The sequence below is a fragment of the Pyrgilauda ruficollis genome, unplaced genomic scaffold (genome assembly GCF_017590135.1).
Source record: "Pyrgilauda ruficollis isolate IOZ18807 unplaced genomic scaffold, ASM1759013v1 scaffold38, whole genome shotgun sequence".
NCBI lineage: Eukaryota > Metazoa > Chordata > Aves > Passeriformes > Passeridae > Pyrgilauda > Pyrgilauda ruficollis.
The window spans coordinates 5,485,441-5,498,579 of record NW_024525267.1 but is presented as its reverse complement, the minus strand read 5'-3'; the positions used below and the strand labels follow the sequence as shown (position 1 = coordinate 5,498,579).

The 13,139-nt window shown below is 36.8% G+C and overlaps 1 protein-coding gene across 1 annotated transcript in view; it reads right to left on the bottom strand.

The window, feature by feature from the left end:
- TDRD9 (tudor domain containing 9) overlaps positions 1-13,139 on the bottom strand; it is a 69,000-nt gene that overhangs the window by 8,789 nt on the left and 47,072 nt on the right. The window contains exons 19-27 of the mRNA XM_041476158.1: positions 12,420-12,464; positions 10,901-10,954; positions 9,188-9,304; positions 8,256-8,363; positions 5,932-6,074; positions 4,557-4,668; positions 2,978-3,190; positions 1,946-2,035; positions 109-369 (exon numbers count right to left, since the gene is read on the bottom strand). Coding sequence (XP_041332092.1) covers positions 109-369; positions 1,946-2,035; positions 2,978-3,190; positions 4,557-4,668; positions 5,932-6,074; positions 8,256-8,363; positions 9,188-9,304; positions 10,901-10,954; positions 12,420-12,464 — 1,143 coding nt within the window. The remainder of the gene's footprint in view (positions 1-108; positions 370-1,945; positions 2,036-2,977; positions 3,191-4,556; positions 4,669-5,931; positions 6,075-8,255; positions 8,364-9,187; positions 9,305-10,900; positions 10,955-12,419; positions 12,465-13,139) is intronic.

The following is a 13,139-nucleotide window of genomic DNA, read 5'->3' as shown; positions in this document are numbered from 1 at the left end:
AGTATTAACCTTGCCACCAGTCAAGCTGCAGCTCAGCTTCTCAGGACAGCCAGAACTGAAACAGATCAGAGCAAGACAAGCAGCAGCAGCAGCTCAGCCAGGCCATACCTGTGACTCGTGTGACTCCTCTGCCAGGTCAGCGTGACACTCCTCGATGAGCACGTCCCGAATGTTCACCAGGCCCCTGCGGCCCGAGTGCCGGAACACGTCCACGTGCAGCACGCCGTGCACGAGGGAATAAACCTCCACCAGCAGAGTGCAGCCGCTGACCAGAGAGGCAAATCTCTGGCTGGCACTGCAGCTCCACGGCTCCCCACACACCAGGGATCTGGCAGAGGGACACATCTTGCAGATCTTGAACTCTAAAGCCTAGAACAGAAACATTGTAAACAGCGCTTGCCTGACTAGAGAACCAACAAGGAAATATTTCACTCTCTCAACTGTGGCAGTTTCTGGGGTCCCCAGGACAAAGGAGGAATGATTGAATCTGACTCCATGTTCTTAGAAGGCTTTATTATATTATGATATTATATTAAAGAATGCTATACTAAACTATACTAAAGAATAGAAAAAGGATAGAGACAGAAGGCTTAAGAAGAATGATAATGAAAACTCGTGACTCCTCTTCAGAGTCCGACACAGCTGGACGGTGGTTGGTCATTAAGTAAAAACAATTCACATGTTGGCTAAACAATCTCCAGCCACATTTCAAAGCAGCAAAACACTCTGAGGCTTCTCAGCTCTGATTCTTCTCCTGGGAAGCTTCTCAGCTTCCCAGAAGAAGAATCCTGGGCAAAAAGGATTTTTCAGAAAATATCACGGTGACACTCAAAAACTTATGTTAACTCCTACAGCTGCTGTAAAGCTACTGTCATAATTCCTACTGCATCACTGCCAACACATGACAGCTCACATCTCTTCAATATAGTACATAGTTGCTAAGGAATCAGAGCAAACAGTGCATAAAGGATAATTTGGTAGTAATTCACTATTCACAATAAAATCTTAGGAGCACAGCGATGTCTTCTCTGGAAAAAACTTCAGTCTACAACTGTTTTCAACTAAGGTAACAGAAAATTTGGTAAGACCACTACAGCTCTTCTGTCCCTGGCTGGAAAGAGTAATTAAGTTCCCATGCCCACAATCACTATCTGCAATTATGTCTTTGAATGAATTTACAGCAGAAACCCTGTTTTTTTTCTAGCTAGTCAATAAAACTGGTCATTAAAAGATCAGGCCTGAAACAGAAATACATTTCCATTTAGTATGTGTGCAGAAAATACAAAAAAGGATGCTTCTTACCAAAATTATTTTTTTTACATCAATTACTAAAGAAAACCAAACAAAATTAGCCCTGTCAAGATCTAATCTTATTTCTGCTGGTCCATTTCTCATATTCATCATTAAATGCTTCTGAAAATACCTTTAGTATGACACAACTGTTTCTGCCAACTTAAAAATATCTGACTGAGCACTGAAAAACTGAGTTACAATTAAGGTATAGTTACTTTATTTGTAAATACAGCTCAAGAGAATTATTTCTCTGAAAAAACAGCTATAAAATCCCTCTAATTTGTGTCAAAAGACCACTAGATCTGTAACACTCATAGGTAATCATCAAGAGAATTCTGTCTGAAAAGATCCCAGGAAAGCCAGCAGTTCAGAGAACAGCAAAGCAGCATGAAAAGAATCCACAGCTATACAAAATTAGAATTTCTCAGCAATTAAATATAACGTAGTTCAATTACATACAAGAATTTCTGCTCTGTAAATATGCGCACCCCTGGAATTTTATTAGTGAAGGTGATTGGAAGGTACTTCCACCAGAAAAATATGTATTATTTAAGTATTATTCTGAAAAGCATCCTGGCTTGAAGTTCACTCCTGTTTGCCAGGCCAGACACAAAAATATCCAGCAAACCACAGCCAATAGCATCATCCCTACCTGGAAAGGAAGGCCCTGAAGACACCTTGGAATCTCTTTTAGTTTATTTAAAGGCACTTCTGATCTATTGCCATAATCCACAAAAAAAACCTGGAAAAAGAATCAAGAGTATCTGCAAGAATTTCACAACATTATAAGTGCTACCTTTAATGGCAAGAAAAGTCACAGCTTGAGTTTAAAAATTGTAGTACAACACAAATCTTATCAAGTCACATGGAAGTAAATTCAAAGTCTAGAAAGCATGCAAATGAAGTCATGTCAAAAAGAATACATCAAACTTTACCACATCTATTATCTGATCCCTTGGCATAAATATCTGCTTGTAATGCAAATAATCCACTAAATCAATACCAATCTTGAATCTCTGAAAGACTCTAAATTCTCTCCCCACACTAAGATCTGTGTAACCCTTACTTCTTCAGTGAGAGATACTACCAACAACTGCTTTTAGCTAAGCAATGTGAACATGTATTCAGTTACTGTTTATAAATTCAGAGGAAAAAGTGATGAGATTAGCACTACTATTGACTCATTTTTCATGACTTTAAACCATGACAATATTCAGTATTAACTCCATAGTGGTGACTCCCAGACAGGTTAAAAAATAAAAGGAATTCAAAAGCCAATCTTAAAAACATTTTAAAATCTGTCCTAAAAATGCTGAAAAATATTGGCCTGAAAATCAATACCAATCTTGAACTGTGGCACTAATTTCCATTACTCGTATCAGCACAAAGAGCCAAAATATCTACATTAATTTGTTTATGATATAGAGCTCAGCAGTAAAAACACCCTTCAAAAAAATCCCATGCTTTCTGATTCACTGGAGATTTTAGTTTTCATTTTACTTCAATCTACAAGAACTTCTCAATTTAATACTAAAAATTCCCGTGTTCTGGAAAAGAAACAAATTAATCTACTCTGGCCAGAGTAATTTGTAGAAAAAATAAATAAAAAATAAAACAGGCAGCAAAGCTCCAAGATTGTTAACCCAATTACATGCTACCAATTCAATATGACACAGCAGATTACCTCAGCAAGATCCCCATGAACATACAGAACGTGAGCTCTGTAGTATCCTCTCTTTCCCAGATAAGTGAATGGTGCCAGACAAAGCACATCTACACAGGGAGGCACTGCTAAATCCATCAGGTTCTGATAGTCAATCTCAGCACTTAGAGCCCGGAGTACGGCTGTGTTTTTTTCATCTGTCCTGTAACCCCAGAAGTGTCCAACTTCTACTACCTGCAAGTATAAAAATTAGATACTAACAAATTTCATATTATTCTTCTACATCAAATACAAACCACATCTGTGCAAAATACATGAAAACACATGTTTTCATGTACACACAATCCTACTCTTGACACAACAGTTCACACACACTGCAACAATGTAGTGAAGAATTTCTGTCTCATAATTCGTCTTTCTTGGAAAATGTTTATTTTCTGCACTGCAACACACTTTTCACCTAAACAGATTCTGAGATAAGCATTACTAAAATACAGGGACTGGTTTCACTTTCCTAAACGAAGTTAACATACAGAAAACAGAAGACAGACAGTTGACTAGACAGGCACACAGATTTGGTGCAGCTTTTTTTATTAGTGACAGAATACCAGCCAGCTATGTGTGCGAGCACATCAGCAGTGTCACTGTTATGATGTGCCATACATTAGGGAACTGGTGAGAACACCTATTTAAAGCTAATAAAACAAAGCAAGTCATCTTTTGAAATGTCTATCCAGACTTTATATTGAATGCTTGTCATAAAAAACAATCTTTATTTACAATCATTAAAGCTCATATATTACAATAGAAGTAGCAGACAGTCAAGTGATTGCAATGGGTCTCACCAAATTCATTAGCATTTTTCATCCAAGAGATTTAGCTGACTAAAAGGAGGAAAATATTCTTTTCTCCATTCACAAAACATGCCACTACTAACAAGAGCTGTTTTAATACTTTATCTTATCACTTCCCCTAGCTCAGTGGTTTGAATGTTTTTATTATTTCTATTTCAGCAGCATATATATTGCTATTACTCTAGCAATACTAATGAAGATGATTAGCAAAACTAATGAAGATGATAGCTAACACAAGATTTAAAAATCTCAGCCTCAGATTTCAGAAATATTTGTATATACACAGAATTTTCCCCTAATATACTTGTACGTGTGAAATATTTTTTCTGAATGAGCACATACTACCATTAATTCATCTCACTTCTTATATGTACATTTTCTGAAGAAAACTGTCAGTTAATAGCCAGGTAAATGGTCCAAATACAGTTTTATAGGTCCATTCCTATAGTTTACACAAGTATTTTACCTCATCCATTAATCCTCTTTACATCTATGACTACTTCCAGCTAACATTTACTGCCAGCAAATCCCACAAATTTTGTCAAGTGCAAACATGTGAGTACTGTTTAAGAAAGAACTACTAAAAAGAAGACCAAGAATATTCCCCATGATTCTTACAGACACCTCTGCACTAAAAACATTATCAGTACTCAATTTTTTAACATAAGCTTGTCAGGTATAAATCTCTGCTAAGGCATCTAGGTACTAATTATTACATATGACCTACTTATACATAACATTCCTACCTCCGTTACCCTGATGGACAGAAAACGACTTGGGATCATCTTTGACATTTGTAAATCACCAAATAAGATTTTCACAGGCTCCACTGTCTGCTTCTGACAATCCACATTTACTCTAAAACGGAATGAAGATGCTAAATACTTCACGCACAAGGGAAAACTCAAGATGATTTTTTTTTGTTTTCATCTGCTTCCTAAGGTATCCCTAGGGCACACTTATGTACTTAATGACTTTTATTTAGAAATACATTAATTCAATTACAACACAGAATGACCACACAGAACTAAATTACTGCAGAGAAACTGTTTCAACTGCAATATAACCAAATACAGAAAGATACATACCAGAGCACAACTCTGCCATCACTTTATTAGAAATGGAAAAAAAGCAAGGATAAGTAGTGAGGCTTTTCATGATGGCATTTTCTTCTAAGCTTATTTTTTTAAAAACATGGTATACAAAAACATAATTTCAGAAAATTTTTACATATATATATATGTAAGTAAAGCATTCCTTTTACTTGACTAAAGATAAGAACTTTTAAGTCTTTCAGCCTAAGACACTTCATTTCCTCAAGAGCCCATTTTCACAAAGATTTTAAGTGCTGTTTTGGGCAGAGTAAAGGTGCTAAAATATTTTATTAAAAGCTAAGTACAATCAACTGGAAGTAAAATACTCACCTGTACTTTAACCTCCTCAGTTCATTCCTGACTTCCTATTCTAGATTTCTTATTTTAAAATACTGAAATGGCTGCAGGCTTATCAGAAGCTAGGCAGAATGCCATTTTATCAGGTTATTTGTATGACCTGAAGCTCAGAAGCACAGCATAGAATAACACTGGAACAAACAGGCCAGATTTTTTGAGCAAAAGCAGGTGTGGACCAAAGAGACTCAATACATTGCATTTCTCAGCATTACTTCCTATTATGTTGTACCACCTTATGCCCTTATGTTCCCCCACCGTTTCTTCTGTTAAGCTCTGTTTCTCTCCCTTTCTTTTTTGTCCCAAAATGCTACTCCTTATTTTCTTTGGTTATTGCAATCCCCACATTGTTTCTGTCAGGAACAGAAATAACTGTGTACATCCGTATCTTCCCATGCCAAAGGAAAGTGAACTAGAACCTTGGGGGTGGGGAGGAAAGATGACTGCAGACTTGGAATTCTCTTGGACAGCAAAATACCTTCAACTATAAAGAAATATTTAAAACAATCACCTTATTTCTAGCCCTGAAAAAACACTCTGCTTCGACAAAGTTCACATTTGTTTTTTGAATGTAACATTTTTTCCTTGGTGATACTTCCAAAGAAATTCCCACCAAATTCAGCAAACCTTATTTTACTGCAAAGAAACATATTTACACATGCAACACAATTACCTTAGAAATTCCAAACCTGCAGCTCCTGCACCTTGCACTTGTCTTCTGATATCCTCTGGATGATGAACACACAGCTCAAAAGGAATCTTCAGCTGTGACATCTTGACTGCCAGGTACACTTCAGGAAGAACCTTAAAAACCTCCTTTGGATTACGGGAGAACTCCACAAAAGCCCTGTTTACAAAAAAAAAAAAAAAAAAGAAAAAGAAAATATTTTTTTTCTCCCTGTCTTGATCTTAGAAGCCAGCAAACAATAAAGGCAGGTTCCTCACAGGCTCTGTCTACTGCTTTTATGTAACTTTAATTTTCATGATGGTGATAAGAAAACTTTGTCCCCAGCACATGCCAAATTTAATGCAAATAGGATGTGAAAATATATGTGAATAAGGAAGGCATTACAGGTTGGAAAAGGAGTAAGAAAATTGCTTTAATGCATTTTCAAGTTCATCTAAATAGTTAGCTTTCTCCTCCACCTAAGCTGCAAAAAATATCTGCAATCTCCAACAAATTCCAGAAGTTCCAGACACTATAGTACATTCAAGAATCTCAAAAAGACAATAAAAAGCAATGTTTTGCTGCTAATAATGCCCTGCTACTTCGAACCAATAGATAAACTATAAATGCAGCAAAATAATTTATAATTATATATATTAATCTGGTATTTGTTACAAAAAGCTGTCTAGTGTCTCTTGATTTTGCTTTTAACAGAAAACACTGGACTACTATGATTCTTTTCCCACAATGGGGAACTATATCCTGTACAGTATGCACAGCCTGGGAAGCTGAAGGACCTACAGCTCCTGCATGTCCTGGCAGAGCTATCACCTACTGAATTACTGAGCTGTGGTGGGACAGCCTGCACAAGTGGGAAAGCTCTCTCGCATGGATGTAACACCTCCTGGGGATGGCAAACAGCAATCTCATCTTCCTTTTCCAGAGGTGTAACTCCAGTGTAAGGTTTCACAACTATTAACATACAACTACAGTCACGTGTCCATTTTGCTAACTTTTTTTAATAGTATCTCAAGAGATCTGGATTTAATACAGAATCATTAACTCCTAATTAGCAAGTTCAAACATTGAGACTTGAACTATTTTTCAGAGCTTATGCAACTGTCTATTCTTTTCTTTGGCTCTTACAACTTTAGACAGGAAAACCAGATTATATTTTCACAATGTTCCCATGCCTTGAAGCTGCAGCACTAAGACCAGCTGCTGGTCAATACCATGGTCTAGGTCAGACTGCAGAAACTGCCTCAGGGAAGATAATTTAGAGAGACCAGGGAGTTGGAGGTTTAAGTGTCTTTTATATCTTCAGCACATCATTAGGAGCAGCATATGGCTGTAAGAATCTCTCCAAGTGAGAGCTTGAGGAACTTGCAGCATTTGTGCCCAAGATGATGATTTACACTGATGAAGACACAGCAGCTACTTCTTCCAAGGTAACAAGCAGCTGATGTAAGAGCAGATCAATAGTTAAATACATTAAAAGTAAGCAGCTCTTTAAATCTACTAATGTGATATTAATCAAGGCTACTCTCGCAAGACTAGCTTTTACTCCACAAGATTGAGTCTAGTGTGATATTTTGCTTCAATATCCTTAAAAAGTACAGAGCACAAAAATCCCATATCAATAAGGGATCCCTTATCATCAAGATTTTCTGACTCTCTCTCCTTTTTTTTTGTCTATGCCTCTTGTGACAGTAAAGTCTATTATTTGAGGACTGTTGGTAGATTTGGTTTCTTTAAGCACAGGTCATAGCTGTTTTACAGTGTAATACCTACTTCAGATACACCAAACATTTTCTTAGTTTAGACTGCACAATTTTGCAAAATCAACACAGCCATTTTAAACTTGCACACATGCAATCAGCTGAAAAGCAATTTTAGAAGACAACAAAACCCAGTGTAACACCTGAGTAACCTTAAAGCAACAAGCACATATGCCATGCACTAACAAGCAGGAGATGACAAAAAAAGTAACACTGAAGTTGCAACACTATATTAAGCACTCTGTAAAAAGTACCCTTGATAGTTCTGTTCTGTTTTTCACAATATTTTTTTAGTTTGATGAAAGCTGTCTGCCTGTGCAAGACTAGCAATCAAATGCACAGAGGCAGTTCTCAGGAATTCTTTCAAAATTGCCCACCTACACAATGTTTATTGTACTGAAATAAAGGAAGGTGGGACAGACCAAGCAAGGATCAGAGTAAGTAATTATTTCTCTCCTTGCCCAAGTCAGAGCAGAACTTGAAAACAGCAGCCAAACACTTCATATTTCTGTTACTTGATTCTTAATAAAGTCATTCAACTTCTTAACATACCATTACAGTGGTTTTTGGATCCTTGCCAGCAAGGTCTTTCATGGCAATTTCTTCATTATATTTTCCAAAAGTACAGTAGTTCGGATAGAAAGCACCAGCTATTACCACCTGAAATGAAGAAAATACTTTGTGATACACAGCAGACTGTATTCAGTTGTCTTGAAATGGAATACACTGGTAACATATAGAGACACCAATAGGTCTTCGTATGAATATTTTTCTCCTGTCTCTGTTCAGGAATTACCAGAACTGGAGACTAAACACAAATTCACACAAATTCTTAAAAATATATATTTGTGAAAAGAATTCAACTTCTGGAACAATTCTACAACATTAATATTTTTCTATGCAGACTTGCTCTATTCTATTGGTTGAAAATTTTAATTGTTAGTTCAGATTTCAAGAGCCTAAATTTAAACAAATTCACACAAAATAGCTACAGGTAAATTGTTCTGTTTCCAGGCTGTATATTAACATGTTCAACAATTCAGTTCCAAGAAGCTCACTGCTTACACAGTTAAACCAAATGCCACTGAAATGATAAATAGGGTCTGTGAAAATAAAAGCACTGCTAATCAGTCCAAATAAGACAAGTAATTTAACTGGAAATTAGACAAAGTTGAAATAGCTAGACATGAAATTCCCTGCACCCCCTCCCCACTCTCTAACCAAGCCAGTGTTCAAATAAAACACCTCAAACAAGGGATAATATAATTTTCAATTAACTAACATTAGCTGTCCTTCTACATTGCCAATACACTGCCAAAAATTGCTTTTTTTTTCTACCCAAACTTGCTACATCCACAGAGGATTTTGGAAAACAAGTGTATTACTAGTTAATCAATATTATGAATTGAAAATTATGAAAATTGATATGAAGATTCAACTGCAATTTTTGTAAACAGCATCTCTTTATGACAGTAAAGCATTACCTGCAAGATGAAGCGTTGTTTGCACACATATTCCTCGTCCACAGGAGATGGCTGAGCTTTAACATGCATGTTAAATGCACTGACTCTCCTTTTCAAGTTGTGAAATAACTCTGCCACCTGAAATTTGATCTCTAAGTTACATTTTAAAGGAATCAAACCCAGCCACAAACTGAAATAAAATGTTAGTTAAAGTCTGAAATAATTGGGCAAACTAGGTTCCCTTTTCAGGTGACTGGTAAGCATTTCACCAATATACTGCTCAGCATCTTTATGTTGGAAAATAATTTCAGTACTGTGACTCAAGCAGTGTTGCCAAAATCTCCTTATAAAGAACTTCTCTGTAGTCACAAAGCATATTACACATATATGATACAGGGCAAAATTAGGAAAAGAACTGAATTAACCTTTTACAAGATGATATTCTCTATTTAAATCATTTTAGGTTTGTAACTTATGAGGTAAAAATCTTGCTAGCAACCTGGAATTCTGCACCAAACTGCAGCACTGACCATGGTGCACCCTCAGTTTAGCAGACAACTCTGATTACTGTGAGAGAGATCAAATTTATGCCCTCCAGCAGAACATACTTCAGCTTTCCATCTTCAGCATTTCCAAGAAACTCCCACAAGCAAGCACTGGTCCTCCAACCAGACAGAGTGAATGCTTTCACTCTCCCAGACAATTCTGGAGCAGATGTACAAAGTGCTGTCCACACAACTTTTCTGTAGCTACATTTTCCTTTCCTTCCAGCTGCTGGCAGTTTTAGCACACTACCAGAACAACCACTGCCAGAAAGGAACCCCTGTGACTGACTCAGTTCTGCAAACTCACTTCCACACGAGGGATTATGAAATTAGGATCTTTAAGTGCAGCAAATAAAAGCCCCCAAATCTTAGTAAGTGTTAAGTGTAGGTGACCATTCTAAACTCATATTATGTCATGCACAACCTCTTCTTCCAGCATTATCTGAAACTGAGCTAAGAGAGGCTGCCATGTGAGACTGATCATTCCACTGTCCATTTTATAAAATTTGCTTTTCTTTTTTTTTTTTTTTTAATTGCTGTTGTTATCACGTCTGCAAGTCATAAAATTGTAATTTCTTATCCAGATGGCTGCTCACTATCAAATTCTATTTTTATTTCCTGTGCTTTTTGTACACAGGCCCTGCATTGCTCATGCCAAAGGTGTGAACTGGTGAAATAACGACCAAGGCAATTCAGCTGATCAATTACTCAGCAATCTTACTTATTTTCTCCTCAATATATCAAATTAAGCTTGAAGCCCATTGTGATGCTGAGTTTTCATTAATTGCTGCAGTAATGTTAGCAACAAAGCCCCAGGGATTCTCAAGTCCAGACCTCGCTATATAATTGTATTTGCTTAGAGTCTTCCCAACCAAAAAACAGAAGTCATTGAACAACAGACAGCAGTCACATCACAACCAGTGATCTGAGTAACCTATAAAATTAGCAAACAATACTGCAGGTTTCTGAAAAATATTTAAAATATTTTAAGCAGTTAATAATTTAACCACTCTGTTTATCATAACAAAATTCCTTTCAACTAAATTCATAGTTCATTTTAAGAAAATAAACTTCTACATATACTGATAGATATGTAACACAATAGGTTTACCCAAAATTTTAACATTTACAGAGAATGAGGAAAGTTAAGTCCTTCTGCTTATAAAAACTACTACCTATTTAATCTTACCTCTTTGATCTTGTTTATATGAACACAATTAGATCGACCCCACTCAAGCTCTTCCTGAAAAACAAAGTTATGATGTTTTTTCTTCTCCTGCTAGTAAACTTTAGCTCACATTCTTCTGCGTGGACACAAATAATAGTTACATATACCAACAGAAGAATTTAATCACATTTCACAGCTTTGCATTCATACTAAGTATTGTGACATGCATGAACATATAAGACAGTTATGTATTTGTCTAAAATTATACTTTGGTTATCACCAATGCAGCTGTGGGTCATCTAACCTTTCCATTATCAACCCTCACGTCCAACTGCTCTGTGCTGCTACTAAAAAGCCTACTTTAATATTCACATCTAGAGAATCACAGGAATGCTATGGTTTGGAAAGACCTCCAAGATCCTCAAGTCCAACCACTAACCCAGCACTGCTGTGTCCAGAACCAAACCATGTCCCCAAGTGCCACACCCACACGGCAGCTGAAGAAATCCATGGACAGTGACTCCACCACTTCTCCATGCAGTCTGCTGAAATGTTTTCAGTGAAAAATTTTTTCCTAATTCCATTTTAAACCTCTCCTGCAACTTGAGGCCATTTTCTCTGATTCTATCACTCGGGAGAAGGGGCCAACCTCCAAATCAACCTCTTTTTGGGCAGTTGTAGAGCAATAAAGTCTTCCAGTTCCCTCAACTCCTCTCTCTGGAGGCTTGTGCTCCAGACCCTTCTCCAGTTCCACTGCCCTCCTCTGGACATAATCCAGCACCTCAGTGTCCTCCAGTATTTTCTACACAGGACTCAAGGTGTGGCCTCATCAGTGCCAAGTACAGGGGAAAAAAAAAAAAAAAAAAATCATTGCCCTGATCCTGCTGGCCGCATTACTGCTGATACAAGCCAGGACACCACTGGACTTCTTGGCAATCTGGGAACACTTACAAAAAACTCAGAACATCTTTCTCTGCATGCACATCTTTATAAGAGAGTCTGGCCACCCTGGCTACTTGTAACTCAGTGTATGTTATCCATTGGTGATCATAAAAGATACTACACTCTGAAAGAACAAGGGAAATAAAAAAGGTTTTATCTCGTACACACAAAAGGAGGACTGGGGGCACGCTACTGGTTTTTGTGACTGATGCACTTAAACATCTTCCATCTTTCAGGGTTTTCTGAGGGCACAGAAATCTGTGTATTTAAAAAAATAGATACTTATGCACAGTAAAAGTGTTTCTTTCCTCTACAGCTCAATTTCCCTTTTTAGGTTGAATTTCAAACCCTCTGGCCACTGTTGATTCATCTGTGGAAGGAGCTGTTAACATAGGGAATTGTCTTCAAGTAACTGCACTGGATTCAATTACTCACTTTCTCACAAAGCCTAGCCTATTTATGTACAAAAAGTCATAATTATTACAAATAAACATTGCTAGCAAAAAACTTCTTACTTTTCATATTTACTATGAAAATAAAATACTCCAGCACTTAAGTCATCAACGTTGAATAGAGAAGAAGAAAAATTTTAACTAACCTTGGGATTTCTCAGCTTCCCTTTTTCTTTGAAGGCCTGCCATGCCTAAGAAAAAATAGTATAGTATTCAGATACAAAATGTAATGCTTCAGTAATAATTATTACAAATATTAACATGACATTTACAATTTTAAAGTTGTTTTTTTTTATATCAACACTGAAGGTAGTTTTTTAACAACAGGCTGTCCACCTGGCTTTATGAGAGGAAACGGACAGAGTGTTAAAGCACATGCAAACATCCACAGATTATCAGAACAATTTGGATGCTTTAATTTGACACTGTAATAAAGTAGATTACTTGCAAAACCATTCTTTTTTTCACTCCTTGTTTTGGGACAAAAGCAGTGAAATTACTGATTCAGGTAAGTTCTGATGCAAATGCCTCCCAGAAAACAGGGCTGGTAGAGAAATTAAAACAACAGCATATTAATGAAAATTACTTCATTATTAGGCAGCTTATGACAGATGCCTGCAGAATCCATTTCTAGTTTGACAGCAAGTCACCTCATAATACAATAATCCAGTTTACTGGGGACACTGACTACATGCAAGAACAGCCAGACTGCATTTCCCCACCTTGATAGAAAAGAAGGAATCCAACCTAAATCAAGGAGTTTGGAAACAAACTGTCCTGAACTTACCTGTTCTTTTCTGATACTCAGCAATTCAAAACAAAGATTTCACATCACTCACACAAAGAGATACTTCACTGGAAGCTCT